The sequence below is a fragment of the Podarcis liolepis genome, assembly GCF_965112155.1.
Source record: "Podarcis liolepis genome assembly, chromosome: 13".
NCBI classification, from domain to species: Eukaryota; Metazoa; Chordata; class Lepidosauria; order Squamata; family Lacertidae; genus Podarcis; species Podarcis liolepis.
In genome coordinates this window covers 3512581-3534383 of record NC_139573.1, presented here as the reverse complement: position 1 = coordinate 3534383, position 21803 = coordinate 3512581, and the positions used below count along the sequence as shown (strand labels likewise).

The following is a 21803-nucleotide window of genomic DNA, read 5'->3' as shown; positions in this document are numbered from 1 at the left end:
CTTCACAACTTGGGACCAGTTTAATGAAATTGCCTTACTCCATCTGTGCACAGTTGACTACCTAGATATGTGGATTTGGTACTTTTACACGTGCCATATAATATCCACACTGTATCTGTAAGATCTTGGATCCTTTAGGGTGGTGTCACCAACACTTGGGAACCTATTGGCAGGCACCTATCAGGCAAGCACTTCCACTATTTCTTTTGGCGCCTGCTGAAGATATTCTTATTTAGACAAGGCTACCCAGTTGGTTACAAAGTTTGTAGGCATTTAAACTTAATCTATTTTATTGCAGTTTTAACATTCTGTATGTTTTAAATTATGGTTGCAAACTTTTTAGTGATAACTTTATTGTTTATCTGCTTTGTAAACAATTTTGAGGGGTTTTTTCTACTATCAAGCTGTATATAAATTTTATGAAATAAATAAATAGGCATAACAACTAGTAGCCATAGGTAGTCCTATCCTCTATGAATTTGTCTTTTGTCATTTTAAAGCTGTCCACATTGGCAGCCATCACTGCATCACGTGGGAGCAAGTTCTATAATTTAACAATTCTCTGTGTGAAGTGTTTCCTTTTGTCTGTCATGAATGCCCCACCATTCAGATTCATGCTGGTGTTATGAAAGGGGGGCGGTGCAGAACCTCTATTCAGTTTCTCTGCATTTTCTAAACCAGTAAAATGTTACTTTTGGGTGGTACAGTATCTGCTTTGCCTGCAGAAGTTCCCAGGCTCAGTCCCCAATGGCATCGCCAGGTAAGGCTGGGAGAGACTTCCTCCCTAAAACTCTAGAGATTCACTGCCAGTCAGTGTAGGCAGCACTAAACTAGATGGACCCCAATGGCCTGACTCAGTGTAAGGCAACTTATTCAGTCCCTAATTTCCCTTAAACTAATTGCAGTCCTTCAACCCTTTTGTGTTTTTATTCTGGCAACTGAAATACATAAGCACAATGATAAGCTTTTATGAAGCTCAAAGACTACACAGTCCACAATGCACCGCCACTGAAATCAGGAGACATGTATGTGCAATTATGCCTGGGGCCTTTAATTGAAAATGTGTTCTCTTTGCATTCTTCTAGTTAGGTCTTTCCATTCTCCTCTCCGCACCCACCAATCTAAATGTTAAGCTTCCTCCATCTGTCTCATCTGAGTAACATAATGAAGACCAATTGAGGGGCAGAAGAGTGTGCTTTCAGAATGAATTGTCAGGTTGCTGTTATATTGGCACATGGCTGCGAAGAAACCCTCCACTGTAAAACTACTTCCCATTTCTACATGTGCTATGTCAACCTTTCCTCAACATGGTGTCCTGTTTCGGACTACAACGCCATCAGCCCAAACCAGCATGACATTTTCATCCTGTGCCTTAATCTTGTCTTGTTTGGGGCTTCATTAAAGCTGGGGGACCACGTGTGTTGAATGCCCACAATCTGCTTTGATTTGGGGTTGTTTGTAGGAATTAACAAGGAGGTGCCACTAAGCATGTCTGCGCTGTCCTTCCTTGTCCACCAAGCAACCTTCACCACTGCTCTCATTCAGGAGTGCATGACCTTTGAGTATGCATGAGTTCCAGCAGAAATTAATTTTTTTAGGAATTCATCCCTCCTTTTCTCACAATTTCAGTTCCTTTAATAAGCTATGATTCCCCCCCACAACAATTGCAAACAACAAAATCTATCTTTTAACGTAAAAATGTTATAAAAATATTGTAACAGTCTAGATAAAGCTGTATTTCAATTGAAAACCAGTGTTAATGGTTTGCTGTGTTTGTGTATTTTTCTAACCCTATTAAAAAACATGCAAGAAAATCATCCTTGTTTAGAGAACTGTCCCCAAACAGCATTATATGGTTTGTGCAAACCTACGAACTCTTTCTAGACCTTTTGCTAATTGTCTATAAAAAATCTTCATAAAGTAAAAGCAAAGGGACCCCTGACCATTAGGTCCAGTCGTGACCGACTCTGGGGTTGCGGCGCTCATCTCGCTTTATTGGCTGAGGGAGCCGGCGTACAGCTTCTGGGTCATGTGGCCAGCATGAGTAAGATGCTTCTGGCGAACCAGAGCAGCGCACAGAAACACCATTTACCTTCCTGCCGGAGCGGTGCCTATTTATCTACTTGTACTTTGACGTGCTTTCGAACTGCTAGGTTGGCAGGAGCAGGGACCGAGCAACGGGAGCTCACCCTGTCACGAGGATTTGAACCGCTGACCTTCTGATCAGCAAGTCCCAGGCTCTGTGGTTTAACCCACAGCGCCACCCGTGTCCCCATAAAAAATGTTCATACAGGGTGGTAATTAATGTTCTAGCTCATCTCAAAAGGGATGCTGATGGTTGTCGTTTATTGGGAGAAATGCCTCTTTTTGCTATGTGTGGATGCTTAGCACATACGGATGTTTTTTGATCTGCTGTCGTTGGGATCATAAGTATTAAGCAGATGGAACAACTCCATTACAAAGAAAGATGGCCGTGTTTGGCACTTTTAGTTTAGAGAAAAGGTGAGTAAGCGGTGACATGATAGAAGTTTATAAGGAGGAAGTAGATAGAAAAGTCCCATCCCCCTTATAACATTAGAACTTGTGGATATCCAATGAAGCTGAATGTTGGGAGATTCAGGACGGATAAAAGAAAGTCCTTCACATAGTGTATATGGAACTCACTCCTGTAGGAAGCAATAATGGCCACCAACATGGATGGTTTTAAAAGGATTAGACAAGAAAATAAGGCTATTAATGATTGCTAACCATGATGGCTATGTTCTGCCTCCACAGCTGGAAGCAGTAATGCTTCTGAATACCAGTTGCTAGAAACCACTGCACCAGAGTGCTCTCCTGCTTGAATCCTGCTTGTGGGCTTCCTATAGAGACATCTTGTTGGCTACTGTGAGAACAGGATGCTGGACTAGATGGGCTCTTGGCCTGATCCAAAAGGCTCTTAAGTTGTCTTTATAGGAAATATATGCCTGGAAAGCTTCCTTCAGAAAGAAAAAGTTGTAAAATTGAAGAGTTATTGGACTCACAAAACTTCCAGAGAGTTCCAAAGAACATCTGACCGGCCACTTTGGGAAGCTGGGAGCAGAACTAGATGGAATCACTTAGGTTCACACAGTAGAGTTTTTTGTATGTTGTGTTAAACCGATGAAGCACACTAGAGGTTCATCAATACTTCCTTTTGTGCTGCATTTCTGGGCACAGGTCTGGTTTTAAATCCCTGTGTCCAAGCAGGGTATTTTTTTGTCCCTGCACTTTCCCCAGGAAAAATCCGCATTTTACCACTGAATCGGAGCAAGTGGCAATAATCAGATTTTCTGCAGTTTGCTGTTTGCTCTCATTCAGCAGTAAAATGCAGGTTTTCCTGGGGAAAGCGCCAGAACAACAACAAAACAGATGTGGAGCTTTAAAGTGCGGACCTGTGCCTGGAAAGTGTAGTGCAAAAGGAAGTCTGGATGAGCTCTAGGCCAGCCTTCCCCAGCCTGGTGTGCACCAGATGTTTTGGAGCTTTCTCTTGGGGCTGATGGGAGTTGTAGTCCTAAACATCTGGAGGGCACCAGGTTGGGGAAGGCTGGATGAGCATAGGCCCACTCACTTGTTGACAGTGCATCTCCAAGCAGGATGCTTACTGGGATGACACTGTTTTACAGGTTTGTATAGTTGGGGTTAGATTGTCAGAATAGGATCTGGGAGAGCAGGGTTCAAATCCTCACTCAGCCATGAAGCTCACTAAGTGACCTTGGGCCAGTCACTGTCTCTCAGCCTAGTCTACCTCACAGTATTGCTGTGAGGAGGGAAGAACTGTGTATATAAATGTTGTTTGTGTGTGTTTGTAATAAACAAATACTGTGGTACCTTGGGTTACATACGCTTCAGGTTACAGACGCTTCAGGTTACAGACTCCTCTAACCCAGAAATAGTACCTCGGGTTAAGAACTTTGCTTCAGGATGAGAACAGAAATCGTGCTCCGGCGGTGCAGTGGCAGTGGGAGGCCCCATTAGCTAAAGTGGTGCTTCAGGTTAAGAACAGTTTCAGGTTAAGAACGGGCCTCTGGAACGAATTAAGTACTTAACCCAAGGTACCACTGTACATAATAAATAAAAGCAACAGTTTGAAGGGAGAAGAGCACACAAACAAAAGGAGTTGGGCCAGCCCCCCTTTTGTTATGCACAGAATGTTGCATCAGCTCTGTTTCCTGCATTGTTGAAGAGGAGTTCTGTGTAGTACAGAAAACACACATTTTAACCAACATTCCTGATCAGGGAAGCAGTATAATATAGAACCACTTTGCAGAAAACTTTTTTTTTTTTTTTGCAGTAACTAGGGGGAACTCTGAAGCTGACCAGAATTGACACTGATCCCCTTAGCATGTATGTTGAATATGTGTGTGTGTGCGCGCGTGCACATGCACTGAATTGCCTATTGGAGTAGAGAAGATAACTGTGTAATCTGAAGTGAGGCAGCTGCGTTCCCAGTGGGCTCCCTCATCTTATGCTGACTTGCAGCGGCCTCCTTGAGTGTATAGATTACTTAGACTAGGGATCCCTCCTTCACCACCTTCTTAAATGCAGCTGGTTCTGGGGTTGTGGGGGGGGGGGGAGTTGCTCTGCAGCTGTGTAGAATGGAGGGGTAAGAATTACAGAGGAGGAAAGAAGATTTTCATTTGCTCCTGAATCTGAGTAATGCGGGAAGGTTGATGCTATACTTCCATATAATTCCCCCCTATCCCCTTGATCTCTCTGTTGAACCCTTCTGTCTTACCTCCCTCTTTAAGATCTTTTCCCATGGCCTTTGGCCCCAAATGTTGGGAGTTGTATTTTTTTTAAAAAAAATATAGGAAGCCACTAATTATTTTTTGCCTTTTTAAAAAAAGAACTGCATCCTACCCCCCCCCCACAAAAAAACCTCTCAGCGCCATGCGGGAGCAGGAGCCTGTCGCCATGACAACCCCAGAGCCCCAGTGGCTTGGTTGCTAAGCGACTAAGAGACAGGGAGGCCAGGATGGATGGAGGAAATACATCAATGCAGATGGGGGAGGCAAAAAATGATGGTTCCGCCCCTTTGAGTGACTTTGGGATGGGGAGATTTGAAGAGCATGGGGGTATCCTTACGCATCCTTCACCTCTCCCAGTATCTTTTAAGGTCTCTCTGAGACCATCTGCTTTGCATGTGGACGTCCCCAGGTTCTGTCTCCAATGGCATCTCCAAGAAGGGCTGGGAATGTCCCATCCGAAACCCTGGAGAGCTGCTGCCAGTCAGTGTAGACAGTACTGAGTTAAATGGACTCGTGCCTCTCTCAGTATAAACACAGCTTCCTATGTTCCTAGGACAGGAATGTTGGGGTGTTGAGGCTACTATTCCAAGCCCTCTTAGTGGGTGATGTGTGGGTGAGGATGCCTTCTTAGAGAGGTGGGGATGGTTCCAGGAAGGACCTTTGCATGACATCAGTATCCCACCCCTTGGAATCCCCAGCAACTGGTATTCAGAGACATAGTGCTACCAGTAGAATTTATCAGTGCAGGGGACTGATTTATTTATTAAATTTATATACTGCCCTTCATCATAAGATCTCAAGGCAGTTCACAGAATAAAATTTCATCACAGAAGAACATGCTTCACTCTATGTGTGTGTGAGAGAGCAAGAGGTTTTTTGATATGGTCTTTTCTAGCAACTGGTGTGTTGCTAGAATAATGGTGTGCATTATGTGTTGATTTAACACTCCTCCCTTTTATGCGGAGTGGGCCAAATATTGTCTGCCAGCAGTCAGGCGCAGTAGCCCACCAAGGGTGCCAGAAACTGTATGGTTTTGCTTACATTGTTTGAGCCTACAAAAATAGGATGCTCTTGTACCCAGCAGGCAACAGGAAGAGGCCTCTGGGCTATGTTCATGGGCTGCGCTGCTTTGAACATAAGAAAAGACATTAGGGTGTGCTGAATTGTTCAACCTTCAAATTCCAAAAATGAATGGTGCTAAAAACTTGCAACACAACTTGTGAAGTCAAAGATATTTTGATTAAATGAATATAATTTAGTTTTGCTTGGTAAGTAAAATGTGTGTAAAATTACATAGACATCATTTAAAATGATTGCCAATATTTGCAGTTATATATTATTATTATTATTTTATTTAGCATTACCCAACATTTTCAGAAGGTAAAACTAAATTATTTGGTTTTCCAAAAGCAATTTATGTGTTTTTCATCAAACATAGACTTAACAAGCTAAATGTTGTCCAGTCACAAAAATAATAGCAGATTTGAATTCCTCACACTCAAAAACATATTTTTTTTAAGACCCTTCACTGAAGAAATTTGCAAAAATTTAGTTTCACGCCCTAAAATGGCATGTCCTGCTACTGTATCAGACCAATGGCCATCTAGTCTACCATCCTCTTCTCAGAGTGGCCAACATGATACCTGTAGGAAATTCGCAAGCAGGACCTGAATAACAGAATACTCTCCCCTCCTGTGGTTTCTAGCAACTGGTATTTGGAAGCATATTGATTTATATATTAGTAACTTGGTTTTAATGTAGCGTTATTATATGTAACTGTATATTTTTGTAATATTTTGTTCAAGTTGTCTGTTGTTGCTTCAGTTTTCTGTATACTGCTTAGAGATATTTTAACTATACTAAGGCATATTTTTTAATTGGCATCTGTCTCCAGAGACAATGGAGTGCACCTCTGAGGGTGAAGTCAAACTGCATTAGCAGCATTTAAGTGACCTCCCTGGGGCGCAATCCCGGGCAATGTGTAAGGAAGTCCTGGGCTGCCCGCTCTGGGCCTCTTATGTGACCCAAAGGAAAACAGAGCAAGACATATGGTGCCAGCTTAGCTGCAGGAGTTGCTGGATGAAGGCATACAAGGCACCATCCAACTGCCACCCAAATGTGTAGATTTGTGTAGGGTTTACTTCTGAACATTTTCTTTTCCTGAAGATATACAGTGGTACCTCGGGTTAAGTACTTAATTCGTTCCGGAGGTCCGTTCTTAACCTGAAACTGTTCTTAACCTGAAGCACCACTTTAGCTAATGGGGCCTCCCACTGCTACCGCGCCGCCGGAGCACGATTTCTGTTCTCATCCTGAAGCAAAGTTCTTAACCCGAGGTACTATTTCTGGGTTAGCGGAGTCTGTAACCTGAAGTGTATGTAACCTGAAGCCTATGTAACCCGAGGTACCACTGTACTGTAAGGCAGCAGAGGTTGAGGATCAGTGTTTTCTTTCTTCTTGACCATTGAGACTCACTCTTGGTCTCATCTGCTCAATCTGCCAGAGCCTGTCTTCACATGCAGGGGAAGTCCCTAACTCACCAAGGGCTTGAATCCCATTGGCTACCCTCACATGGTTTAGCTAGCCAGTCGAAGCCATTCCTGGGATGTGGCCACTGTTGCATGCTGACAGCTTCTAGGAGCCACAGGTGAGAACCAAGTGCAGCGTGGAGACCAAAGAAGGAGCATGACATGCTCCTCATCAGAGGTCCTACCCCTTCACTAACACCCAATGCACCCCATTAAGTGGTATAGAAATTAAATAATCATTATTGCCTCTGACCAGTGAGGCAGAGCACATCCATCATGGCTAGTAGCCATCACTTGCTGTCTCCATTAATTTGTTCAATCTTCTCTTAAAGCCATCCAAGTTGGTGGCCGTCACTACCTCCTGTGGGAGCGAGTTCATAGTGCTGCATGAAAAAGTACTTTTGCCCATCCTGAATCTTCCAACATTCAGCTTCATTGGATATTCCGGGGTTCTAGTGTTATGAGAGGGGAGGGACTTTTCCCTCTACACTTTCTCCAGGCCAGGCAGAATTTTACAAGCTTCTATCATGTCACCTCTCAGTCACCTTTTCTCTAAACTCTGGTTTAGCAGTTTGCACCTATTAGAAATAGGGGCAGTCTTGTGCTCTGTGGAGACAGTAAAATGCAGAATTGGTGCATAAGTGCTACGTATGTGTATGCTCACAAAAATGTTATTGAACACCTTTGCACTGCATCATTGTATTTGCAGTCAGCTGTCCCTCTCAGACATGTGCTTGCACATACATGAGATATTCAGTAGTACTTTACCATTGCACTGTGTGTGTGATTCTCATTCATTCACATGCTCTTTCACGCTTTCTCCATGAGAGCACATGCATGTTAATCAACTGTGTGACTGACACGTTGAGAGAGGACTGGCACGTGTGAAGCGGTTGTCACAACTCAGATGTCACAGATGGTGTGTGTATTTGCATCCTTATGGCCCCCGCCACAAGGAGTTTTTGGCTGTTCACACATTTGACTGCAAGTCAACCACTGAGTGATAATGATATGTGCAAAATATACACGTGCACATACCCAGCCGTGTGGCATATCTCAACTCTGCACTTCCTTGTCCCTCTCTTGCACATGTGCTCTCTCTCTCTCTCTCTCTCTCTCTCTCTCACACACACACACACACACACACATCATTTCTCAGGGTGTTTCTGTTTCAGCTCCACACTCATAGCTTTGATGATTCAATTTGTGAGCATTCCTTGCATAGTGCTTGAGCATTCTGAACACTGCAATGGTCTTTCTTCCTCCTTCCCTCCCTCCTTCCCTGCCTTGCACACACACACTATTTCAGCTGCATTCTCCTAACAACTGCATTGACTTTTTGGTGACACACTCGTAGCAGTCACTTTGCTTCCCACATCCCCATGCAAAGTCCTGGCGCGCACACATGCATCACCCCCACATCAACACCCCTGCATTCCCCTTCTGGGAATACTGCAATGGGGTATCTCTCTCTCTCTCTCTCTCTCTCTCTCTCTCTCTCTCACACACACACACACACACACACACCACACTTTTGCATTGCACACACCAGAACATCCTTCTTCCATCCAGCCCTCCCCATCTCCTTCTGCATCAATTGGACACTCACAACTGGAGCATCCTTTTCCTTCAACACCCCCCCACCCCCGCAAAACGCAGCATCCTGGACACACACTCTCTCTCACACACACAAATCCTGCGACTGTCTCACACCCACACCGCATCCCTCACTCAGACTCCCCACATCCTTTTCTTGCACACTCCTCTCTCTCTCTCTCCCTCTCTCCCTCTCTCCCTTGCTCACTGCATCAATCCTCTAATCACAGCCCTCTTTTTACCATTCTGCTTATATCCCCCCCCCCCGCACATCCTCTCCTCCCTCCTTCGCCCTTTCAGTTTCCTCCCTCCGTCTAGTCGTGAGGATCAAGCCCCCACCTCCTCTCTCTGGCAGCCCCCACACTCAGCTCCCCTATCTCCACCCCCCCACACCCCCATGAAGACGAAGAACAGGCTCTCTTCCATGTGTCTCTGTGTGGTAGGTGTCACCTCTTCTATCTTTATGAACCCCCCCTCCTTCCACCAGCCCCTAAGCAAGTCAGAGCCACCCCTATCTTTAACCCCTTCTTTTCCTCCAGCCCCACAGCAACAGGTTCAGAAGAGAGAGGGAATGCATTGCGGGGGGGGGGGTTGCCGGGGGGTGGTGACACAGATGTCTTTCTTATTCAACATGCAGGAGGCTGCCAAGAGACAGATCTTTCCCCAAAATATATTTTCTCCGGTCCTTAACCTGAAAAGGTGTGTGTGTTTGTGTAGCGAGATGGTGGGTGGGTGGGTTTGTTGCTAGGCACAAATCCAAATACTGACCTCATCCCCACCCCAAATATTCAAGGCTTCATGTGCCCCCCCCAAAAAACAGCAGCCCCTGACATCATTAATGGCACAATCTTCCCCATATCCCAGCCACTTTGGCCCCCTCAAATTCCAGAGTATTGCTCTGTTTGTCTCCTGACACCCAAACACCATCTGATTGCCCTCCCCATTTGTCTCCCTAAGCTCTGCTATTTCCTCCTGGGGTACACCCCCCAAAAAATAGCAAATTCTGGTCTTGTCGCCTTCCGTATATTATAAATCCTTGGCCTTCACATCCCTCCTACACCAATATAGTACTCGCCCATTCAAGGATATTGCCAAATTCTCTGACACCCCCCCCCAAATGTTGGAGGCTCCCAACATAGTGGTACGGCTCTTCCCTCTCCCCACCCCATTCAAACCATCATGACGTCTTAAAATCTTCTGCTCACTAACAACACAATGATCTCTCTTACCCTACCCCTGGAGAAAAAGTCTGGGGAGGGGGAGAGTTACAGTGGATTTTATCCCTTCCTCTAGAATCACCCGTTTACTCTTACCATGACTGCCCCCCAACAATACAACACCCCCCTTCCCCCCCCACAGGATACCTGGAAACTTTGGGACCCCCCAAGCCTCCATTACACCCCAATCCTTTCACCAAAACAGCCCTCTAAACTAAATTTCCTTACATCCATAGGTATGGGATGCATCAGTTTCCCCATTGGCTCATGTACACGTCTTTTTCTGGGCTAAGTCAAGGGAAACCCCTACAGTAGACATTTGGTGCAAATGCTGTGCTGTAACTCAAACCCTTTAAATTATTGTTATCTGTCTAATACATTACATTAATATTTATTATTAATCCCCATTCATTCACAGTGTAAATGTAGTTATTCACATCCTGTTAGAAGCTCTTGGTTTTTTTATGAATATTTGCTACAAGAATTCAGTTGCTTTTGGATGGTGTTAATTGGGGAGGGGTTGTCCCTTTTCCCTTGCTAGTGTTTCAGCTCTTTTTATCACCTCTCTGTTTTGCTTCCAGTGTTACTCAATTTTCTAGTCCTCATGAATGGTGCAAATGTTACAGTTATGATAGATGCTAGTGCATAGATGATATGAAGTGTCTGCTCCCCACCCTTCCCTTAGTCCTTGCTCCAAAGCTAATGAATGTGAACCTTTCCTTCCAGATGTGAGAAATGTTGATTCTTTTTTTTCAGAAAAAAATTCTGAATAGTCTCAAGTGATGGATAGACTAATCACATACAAATATCAGTTTGTTTTCTATTGTCCATTCCTTACTCATTTCAGAGGATATTCAAAGTCCTCTCTCTGAACTTTCTTTTTAAAACTGCATGAGCTTTTTTCAAATAAGTGGTACATGTATGCTTTTGCTTGAAAGAAAATTTTCTGAATGCCCAAATACATAACATATAATAATCATAAAAGTGTATATATACAAGTGGGGTGAGTGTGTGTGAATATTTTTTTTTGTAGGGGTTCTGTCTTCTTATAATGGGTGCTTAATTTTTTTTGCCTTCCAGAGGAAGGGCAACTGAGTTTTTCTCATTCTAACGAGAGTTATAATAGTTTGCAATAATATGCAAATATTTTAACCCTCCTGACTGGGACATCTTTTAAAAACGCAAAAGTAATTTTTTCTCAGATGGTAGATTTTGCTTCACTTCTGTAAAATGTTCAGAATGCTCCAGTGTTAAATGACATAACCCACCTTTTATCCTTTTTTACATACTTGGTTTTGAAGGACACCTGATCTGCTGCTTTTCAAATCTGATGCCTCTGTGTATGTACAATCCTATCAGTATCTTGTCCTTTTTAAAGCCAGGTGAAGAACCTGTGCTCCACTCAATATTGTTGGATTCCATCAGCCCCAGTCAGCATGGCCAATGATCAGAGGTTATGGGAGTTGTAGTCCTGCAATATCTAGAGGGCCACAGATTCCCCTGCCCCAGTTTTAAAGTACACTAATGGAGGGTGTAGGGACGCGGGTGGCGCTGTGGGTAAAACCTCAGCGCCTAGGACTTGCCGATCGCATGGTCGGCGGTTCGAATCCCCGCGGTGGGGTGCGCTCCCGTCGTTCGGTCCCAGCGCCTGCCAACCTAGCAGTTCGAAAGCACCCCCGGGTGCAAGTAGATAAATAGGGACCGCTTACCAGCAGGAAGGTAAACGGCGTTCCGTGTGCTGCGCTGGCTCGCCAGATGCAGCTTGTCACGCTGGCCACGTGACCCGGAAGTGTCTGCGGACAGCGCTGGCTCCCGGCCTATAGAGTGAGATGAGCACACAACCCTAGAGTCTGTCAAGACTGGCCCATACGGGCAGGGATACCTTTACCTTTACCTTTAATGGAGGGTGTGTGCCCAGTATGTTCCCAGTTCACTTGAGGAGGCTCTTCGGCCTACCGCATGATCAGGCCAGCCTGGTACCATCCAGATATTTTGTGCTACAACTCCCATCAGCCCTAACCAGCGCAACTGATGGAAGTTGTAGTCCAAAACATCTGGATGGCACCAGGTTGAGGAAGTCTGGCCTAGTCATTAGAATTTAGACCTGTTGCATATAGTGCATGTATGAGTCTCTTTTCCTCTGGAGGGCCATTAATGTTCAGCGTTTCATGTGTATGCCCTTCCTCACACTTTCCTGCCCCTTCTTTTATTTAAGTGGCAAGGGACCTGTGGCACTCCTGATGTTGTTGGATTACAACTCCCATCAGCCCCATCCAGCATGGCCAGTTGTCAGGGATTGTGAGAATTGTAATCTGTGAACATTTGGAAGGGCACAAGCTCATCAAACCTGCATTAAGGGAGACCCGGCAGGGAGAGACTGTGTCTTCATGGGAGGGCACCCGTTTTGCAAGGTTCAGTCCCTGGCAGGATCTCCTGGTAGCACTGAGCAAAACTCATGCCTGAAATCCTGGAAAAGCAACTGCCTTGCAGTGTAGGCCAAACTGAGTTAGGGCCTTTGTGGGCCTGACTCATTGCAAAGTCCTCCCACGTGAGCCCAGAGTGGACTTCTGTTTTCAAATAAACATCAACACCTCCATTTTTGCTTCCAGCTCAGGATTGTTTTCCTTCCATGCAGCTTAAATGCTGTTTTATGTTCTCGCTTTAATCCCAAATCCACTAACAAGGACAACCGAGCTTAACCTGACTCTCTTGCACGGATGACGAGGCTGCCCCGAACCATGACACGTGGGGGCTTGCTTATCCCCTTCCGCCATGCGGCCGTCCCTCCATTACCTTTGGCCAGAGGGCTCGCCTCATGTCAAGTCAAGGGACGTTGACCTTAAATTATGTACAGTACTTTATTAACAGCCTACCTGAGACTTCACCACCATGGTGCCCTTCAGATGTTTGGGACTTAAGCTCCTATCAGCTTACTGGGGCTGTTGGGAATTGTTGTCCAAAACATCTTGAGAGCACCAGGCTGGCAAAGGCCGGCCTACCTCATCAGGCTGAGCTTGAAGCCTACTAATTAAAGTCTCTGAACCTCATTGTGTCTCTTTGTGAGCCACTCAACAACACTTGGTGCCGGAGACCCAAATAGGCAAATGCACTCCCTTGGGGCCTAATGTTATCATTGGTGGGGATGTGTCTTTGTGAATTCTTATGGGGAAAGGCCATAGCACCATGGCAGAACAAGTGTTTTGCATGCAAGACAAGACCTCAGGTTCAATCCCGGCAGCACTTCTCATTAAAAGGATCAGGTGGCAAATAATGGGAGAGTTCTTCTCCAGTATGTGACTGAGAGTATGTGACTGGCCCAAGGTCACCCGGTGAGCTTCATGGCTGAGTGGGGATTGGAACACTCTAACCTCAATGCCATGCTGGCTGTCTTACTGCTTGAGATTCTGGGGAGCCACTACTGGTCAGAGCAGAGAGTAGTGGGCTAGATGGAGGAATTGTTTCGCCTGGTATAAGGCAGCTTCCTATAGTCTTAATTTGAATGTTTTGGGATGCTCATGCAACATTGGGTTTTTTGTTTTTGTTTTTCTGTGTTGCTTTGTCTTGCTTTGATATGCAGTATGCCAGTTGCTGGGGATCACAAGTGGGGAGAGTGCCGCTGTTGCACTCAGGTAGGTCCTGCTTGCAGGCTTCCCTTTGGGGGCATCTGATTGGTCACTGCAAGACAAGGATGCTGAACTAGATGGGTCCCCCTTTGGCTCTTCTTACGTTCCTAACATGATTGCTGATTAAGTTATGCTGGCTACAACGGTTACTAGCCACGATGGCTGTGTCCTCCCTTCACTGTCGGAGGCAGTACACCTCTGAATACCAGTATTTTAGGATCACAAGTGGGAAGAGTGTTGCTGTTGCACAGGTTTCGAATGAAAGCTTCCCACAGGCATCCGGTTGGCCACTGTGAGAACAGGATGCTGGATTAGTTGGCCCGTTGGCCTGATCCAGCAGCCAGGCTCTTCTTATGTACTTATTGTGGGACTCTGTACATAGAAGAAAAGATCCTTTAAATTGTACTGTGTGACAGATTGTGTGTTTGATACCAGGACAGAGTACTTTGGGTCTGGTGTGTGTGTGTAGGAGAAACAGCTGTGTCTCTGTGGCCTACTCAGCTGGAGGAGGGGGGTGTAGCCTTCTCTCATCTATACAGGGAAAGGGCTGGGGAGAATCTCTGATTAACACCAAGGATTAATGATCTTAGCATAGCCCACGCAGACCACGTCCAGCCATTTCAGCTGCAGGGAGGAAGGACACTGGAAGGAGTGAATAGGTTGCTAATTCTCCCTTCTCCCTGCTCTTAATTTAAATACCCTAGTTGCCCAAATCCCATAGCTATGAAGTTGGCAGTATTTACCCATTGATGAGCCGAAGACTCTTTGCATATTCTCAGAATCGCTGTTCTCTCCTACTGCCCTGCTAGGTGCAAAGTGAATAAAACAGCAGGAAACAGAATAATAATAATAATTTACATTTATACCTTGCCCTCCCCAGCCAGGGCCGGGCTCAGGGGGGCTAACACAGAATATAAATTATAATAAAACGTAATAGAAAAAAAGAAAATGTCTGTGATGTGGGAGACGAAAGTTTCTGAAATATAAAGGCCAAGGCCTAATCAGGGGCTCACTCCTTCCCCTGAAAACAGCTTGTATATAGGGTCTAGACTCAGTTCTGTAATTATAGAATTGTAGAGTTGAAAAGGACAACCAGGGCCGTTTAGTCAAGCCCCTATAATGCAAAAATATTTGGCCCAAAGTGGGTTTTGATCCCATGACCTTGAGATAGGGTTGCCATATTTCAGAAAGTAAAAACCAAAACTAAGATCCAGGACAAAGCGCCACATTTTGAAACCCCCCCCTGGACGTCAATTCAACCTTTGAAATCCTGGACGTATGGCAGTCCTACCTGAGATTAAGAGTCTCATGCTCTACTAACTGAGCATAGGCTTCGGGTTTTTAAAAATCAGGGTAGTAGCTGCTGTGATCCTCCTTGATTCTGCACTACAAATGGTAACTTTATGAAGTGTGTGTGTGTGTGTGTGTGTGTGTGTGTGTGTGTGTGTCACCAGTGCTGAGATATGCTCTTAAAAGGCATAGGATGCCCACTAGAGGGTGCTAATCACGCAGGAATTACCATTACTCCAGCACCACTACTCTGTTCTGATTTCACTACATAGCACCCCCTGGTGTATGGGATGTTCTGTGGCTTGAGAGGGCAGATTGTGTCAACCAACTGACACATGTTTAGATACTATTCACATGGAGCCAGGGCAATGCAGATCGCATCTGAAGCCTGGGGCAGGAGTCTTGTTAGAATAAAGTTATCAACTAAAACAAAAAGGCAGCCGGTCCCTGGTGGGGCCCCCTGGCTGGCTTAGCCCTCTGAGACCGGGGCAAGTGTACCTGACTGTCCCCTACCTGGAACCCTGAACAGGTGCTGCCTGTCCATGTAGACCCAGGGGTCAGCAACCTTTTTCAGCTGTGGGCCGGTCCACCGTCCCTCAGACCATTTGGTGGATTGTATTGGGGGGGGGGGGAATGAACAAATTCCTAGAAGAAGAAGAAGAAGAGTTTGGATTTGTTATCCCGCCTTTCACTCCCTTTAAGGAGTCTCAAAGCGGCTAACATTCTCCTTTCCCTTCCTCCCCCACAACAAACACTCTGTGAGGTGAGTGGGGCTGAGAGACTTCAAAGAAGTGTGACTGGCCCAAGGTCACCCAGCAGCTGCATGTGGAGGAGCGGAGACGCGAACCCGGTTCCCCAGATTACGAGACTACCGCTCTTAACCACTACACCACACTGGCTCTCTCTTCCTATGCCCCACAAATAATCCAGAGATGCATTTTAAATAAAAGGACACATTCTACTCATGTAAAAACACGCTGATTCCTGGACCATCCATGGGCCGGATTGAGAAGGCAATTGGGCCGCATCTGGGCCGCGGGCCTTAAGTTGCCTACCCCTGGTGTAGACAATATATATGAGTAACAATGGGCGACGTTCACACCATACATGTAAAGCACTATGATACCACTTTACATAGTCATGGCTTCCCCCAATTAATTGTGGGAGCTGCAGTTTGTTAAAGATGCTGAGAGTTGTTAGAAGACCCCCCCCCCTTCTGATTCCCCTCACGGAGCTACAATTCGCAGAATGGTTTAACAGTCTCTCTTCCTAGGCAACTCTGGGAATTGTAGCTCTGTGGAAACAAGGGGTCTCCTAACCATTTTCTGCACCTTTAACAAACTGCAGCTCCCAGAATTCATTGGGGGAAGTCATGACTATTTAAAGTGGCATCATAGTACTTTAAATATAGGGTGTGAATGTTTCCGTGGTCTGAGACTCAGGATCAGGCAACTGCCTAGTATGTTCCTATGAAAGAAGGGCAAACTGGTTTGGGCACAGAGGGGCTGAGCTTGTAGAGGCCAGAAGGCTGGCCTAGGAGACAGTTGGCACCAGTGAAATCTTTACTGCTTTTCCAGGCCTGTAAGAACCCCTGCGAATTTATAGTCTGATCTGTCATCACAGGAGGACAGAAGCTTGTTGAAACTGGGCATCTGGTGCCCCCTGCAGGACCATTGCTAGGACATCTTGGCCGGACAGATTAATCCACACTGTTTATCAAAGCTCTTTTTGAGATGCTTCAATGACAAAGGACCACTACCAATGTCCCCTCCCAAATCACCCCACAGGCGTTCAATCAATATGTATGTCCTGCCATCACACCCAGAAAGAACCCCTTTGTCTTTATATGTGACAGCTGCATCTTTTAACAATCTTCTAATTAGGGAGATATAGTCTGGCACTTTGGAGAGGCTGAAATGTATAATTCTGAATGGGGAGTCCCCACTCCTCAAATGTTTTTGAAAGAATATATTAATACTTTCACACTGCAAAGCAGCAATGCCCTTATTTCATCCATCCTACCTCCGTCTCCATGCCCTTTTCCCTCCCCAGTTTTGAAAAAACCATTTTCAGTAAAGGACCACAGAGTTACAATGTGTGTGTGTGTGTGTTTGTATACTCAAACCACAGAGAATGTGAATCAGAGGAAAGATTTGGGATTTTCTGTCATCTTTGTGGGGTGATTGGGTTATGCTATTCGCAGATTTGGGAACAGGCTGGCCACATTCAGATGATACATTTAAAGCACTATGATTCCACTTTCAACAGTCACAGCTTTGTCCCAAAGCAATCTGGGACCTGTAGTTTGCTATGGTACTGAGAGTTTTCCCCCTCACAAAGCTACAATTTTCAAAGTGATTCAACAGTCCATGCCCCCTGCAGGGAACTCTTGCAATTGTAGCTGTGGGAGTGGGTATAGGGGTCTCCTAACAACTCTCAGGACCCACAGCAAGCTAAAGTTCCCAGAATTCTTTGGGGGAAGCAATGAAGTGGCATCATAGTGCTTAAAATGTATGGTGTGAAAGTGGCCTACATGTAAGAGCACCAACTTTGCACTCAAAAGATCCCAGGTTAACTCTCTCCCTTTAAGACCCTGCCTTCCAGGTGCCAAAGATTCACAGTGTGATAGTGCAGTTGCCCAGTCTTATAAAGCCCACTGACTGCAGCCCCTTCCTTTTGATTCATGTGGGTACAAACAATACTGCCTCACGCAGCCTTCAACATATAGCTAGGGACTATGAGACTCTAGGCAGGAAGCTGAAGAGCCTTGGGTCACAGGTAATCTTTTCATCACTCCTTACTGTTGAAAGTCATGGCCCAAGGAGAGAGGAAAATACTGGAAGTAAACCACTGGCTGCACAGGTGGTGGTGTCAGGAAGGGGTGGCTTCTTGGATCATGGTCTCCTTCCTCAAGGAAGCAAAAGATGGGCTACAGCTCACAGCAGTTGGCAAGAATGTGTTTGCTAAGAGTCTTGTGAACCTGATCAGGAGAACTTTAAACTAGATGCTGATGGGGAGGGAAACAACATTACAGATGACAGAAGAACACCTGGTACTGGGGATAGCTTCATTAATGAAGAGGAAACTGAGGTGGTGCCCCAGAAACCTGCTAAAGGGCAAGAAACTACAAGAAGGAAGCAGCTGGAGGAAATGATTCATGGTTTCAGTTGTCTCTATGCAAATGCACAGAGCATGGGAAACAAGCAAGATGAATTGGAGCTTTTAATACAGGATGGCAAATATAACCTGGTAGGCATTACTGAAACCTGGTGGGATGAGACTCATGACTGGAATGTAGGGTTCGAAAAGGAGTTCAAAAGGAACAGACGAAGTAGGAAGGGTGGAGGATTATATGTAAAGGATGTGTACACTTGTGAAGAAATCCATGACCTGGAGCATGGAAGGCAGATTAAGAGTATATGGGTCAGAATTGTAGGGGAGAAAAGCAACAGTGACCTTGCTGTGGGTGTCTCTATAGACCACCAAGCCAAACTGAAGACTTGGATGACGCCCTCCTAGAGCAGATTACCAAACATTCTAAAAGGAGGGATACAGCACTCATGGGAGACTTCAACTTCCCTGATATCTGGTGGAACTCAAACTCTGCCAAGAATGTAAGGTCCAACAAATTCCTCCATTGCCTTGCTGACAATTTCATTTCCCAGAAGGTGGAAGAAGCAACAAGGGGACCATCTGTCTTGAACCTGGTCTTCACCAACAGAGATCAACGAAGTGGAAGTACTCAGAAACGTGGAAGGAAGTGGTCATGTTCTCCTGGGTTTCAAGATACAGAAGTAAGCTGAGTGTAGTCAGACATGCACTCTGGACTTTAAGAAAGCCAATTTCAAAAAGTTTAAGGAGATTCTGGGTGAGATCCCATGGTCAGAAATTCTCAAAGAGAAGAGTCCAAGATGGATGAGAGTTTATTAAGGGTGAAATATTGAAGGCCCAAATGCATACAGTTCCAACAAGAAAGAAAAGTGGGAGGCATCTAAAGAAACCAGTGTGGCTGTATAAGGAGCTTACAGATGAGCTGAGATTTAAGAAGGGCATGTATAAGAAATGGAAGAAAGGGGAAATCACAAAAGAGGAGTATACATGAGTAGCCAACAGTTGCAGGGTGAATGTCAGGCGGGCTAAAGCTCAGAATGAGCTCAGACTTGCAAGAGAGATTAAAAATAATAATAAAAGGTTTCTTCGGCTATGTTCAAAGCAAGAGGAGGAACAAGCAAGTGGTAGGTTCCCTAAGTGGAGAAGATGGAGAAATGTGGAAAAGCAGAGCTGTTCAGCACCTACTTTGCCTTTGTTTTTACCCAAAAGGAAACCAATGCCCAATGGTGATAACAGAATGAATGATGTAAGGAGGGAACTGCAGCCCAAGATAGGAAAAGAGGTGGTAAGGGAACACGTAGTTATTTTAAATTAATTCATATCTCCAGGCCTGATGAGCTGCACCCAAGGGTATTAATGAAGCTTGCAGATGAGAATTCTTCGAGAACATGGGAGGTCCCTGCAGACTGGAGACACGCAAATGTTCTCCATCTTCAAAAAGAGGGAAAAAGAAGACCCAGGTAACTAGCAACCAGTGAGCTTGACTTTGATACCAGGAAAGGTCCTAGAACAGATAATTCAGCTGTCTGTGAGCACTAGGAAAAGGATTCTGTGATTACTAAGAGCCAGCGTGGGTTTCTCAAAAACAAGTCATGCCAGACAAATCTCATTTCTTTTTTTCTTTTTTTGATGGAGTTACAAGCTTTGTGGATCAGGGGAACGCTGTAGACATAGTTTATCTTGACTTCAGTAAGGCTTTCAACATAGTCCACCATGATATTCTTGCGAGGAAGCTTGTAAAATGTGGCTTGTACAAGGTAACTGTTAGGTGAACTTTTTGATGGTAAGAGCTGTTTTGACTCCCTCAGGAGGTTGTGGACTCTCCTTCCTTGGAGGTTTTTAAGCAGAGGTTGGATGGCCATCTGTCATGGATGCTTTAGTTGAGATTCTTGCATTGCAGGCAGTTGGACTAGGTGACCCTTGGGGTACCTTCATGATTCTATGAACTGCTAGTCAGAGTAGAGAATATTGAGCTGGCTGGACCAGTTGGCCTGATTCAGTCTAACACAGCTTCATATGTTCACTTTGAGGGGGGAAATTGGATTTTAATTATTTTCATCAGAATTTGATTGTGTGTGTGAATGTACAAGAAGCACTTTTGGTTTTCCAAAAATAGGTGATTGTTTGAGGGAGCTACTTACCTTCTCCATAATGGAAAATACTAAAAAGATAAGAACACAATAATCTTCTATTTGAAAAAAATAACATTACTAGAGATTGGTAGGCAATAAGAGAATAGGGTAAGGAGAATTTACATTGGCACTTGGCACTTGTCCAGTTAGCATTAAATTTTGCTGTCTTACACACACACATTGTCTCTTTTTTCTCCTTTTGGTGGCATCTGCTGTTCTAATCCTATTGTGGATGCGAATATTTCTGATTAAACTGGCCAAGGCGTTGTCTGCAAGGTTTTATCTGCAGGCAAGGCCAGCTGGCTGTTTGAGAAGGAGGGGGTTGCTTGATAGGAAGGAGCAAGGGGCAGATAGTGGTGAAAATGCTTTGCTGCTTGTTCACGGTTTTTTTCCTTTTAAATGATGTGTTCTAACATTTTAAACACCCCGCTTTGCTCATCTATGAACTCCCTTAGCACCTGACACATTATTAAAGTACATGGACCCACAATACACAGTGATATCAGTTCTCTGCATAAACAATTTTAAAATGGGGTGGGGTGGGGTGGCTCATCTGAACACCTCAAATAAAACCAGGCATTTCATTAGCTGCTTTAGGACTGACAGAGTGAGTTTAAATAGGGGTGTCCAGAGTACTATCTAGTTCTGTTCTGTTAGATGAGTTTCCGTTTGTAAGGCTCTAGAATCTAGACAACATGCTTGGATCAGTCAGGGTGACTTCTTGCACTCTGGCTTTTGCCAGCTGATAAAAACTAGCAAGGAGGGGAGAGCTGGCCCAGGGAGGTGGTTAATGCCTCCTTGTGAGAGATGATGGTCCCTGCCTGCCTGAAGGAGGCAATGGTTAAACCACTCCTTAAGAAACCTTCCCTGGGTTTGGAAAATGCAAGTAATTACTGGTCAGTTGCCATTCTCCCCTTCTTGGGCAAGTTTCTTTAGTGGCTGGTTGCAAACCTCATCCAGGTGCTGTCGGAGGAAACTGGTTTTCTAGATCCATTTTAATCAGAGTTCAGGCCCGGTTTTGGCACAGAAACTACTTTGGTGGCTCTGAACGATGACTTATGTCAGGGGAGAGACAGGGGAATTGTGTCCCTCTTAATTCTCCTCAGCCTCTCAGCAGCTTTCAGCATTGATCATGGTAACCTTCTGGACTGGCTGTCTGAGTTGGGGATGGGCAGCACTGCTTTGCAGCAGTTCTGGACCTACTTGGATGGTCATTTCCAGAGGATGATGCTTGAGGAGTGCTCTTTGACCCTGTGGAGCCTTCAATGTGGTATTCCTCAGGGTTTAATCTTATCCCACATGCTATTTAACATCTACATGAAACTGCTGAGTGGAGTCTTCCGGAGTTTTGGAGTATGTTGCCAGAAATATTCTGCAGACACGCAGCTCTGCTTCTCCTTTACATCTGCAGGTGTGGAAGTGGATGTGCTGGACTGATGTCTTGCCTCAGTAATGGACTGGAGGAGAGCCAATAAACTGAAGCTCAATCCAGACTGAGGTACTATTAGTGGGCTGTTTCCTAGACTGGATAGATGGG

At 45.1% G+C, this 21803-nt stretch overlaps 1 protein-coding gene across 12 annotated transcripts in view; it reads left to right on the top strand.

The window, feature by feature from the left end:
• Positions 1 to 21803, top strand: part of DLG4 (discs large MAGUK scaffold protein 4) — a 129098-nt gene that overhangs the window by 34679 nt on the left and 72616 nt on the right. For 2 of the 12 annotated variants that reach the window (XM_083472555.1, XM_083472543.1), the window contains exon 1: positions 8777 to 9332. The exons of 8 other annotated variants lie outside the window; for them this stretch is intronic. In XM_083472555.1, the coding sequence (XP_083328681.1) occupies positions 9291 to 9332 (42 nt within the window). In that variant the 5' untranslated portion in view covers positions 8777 to 9290. Of the gene's footprint in view, positions 1 to 8776; positions 9333 to 21803 lie in introns of those variants that run through there. 2 more of the 12 variants (XM_083472556.1, XM_083472554.1) reach the window with 1 other exon arrangement.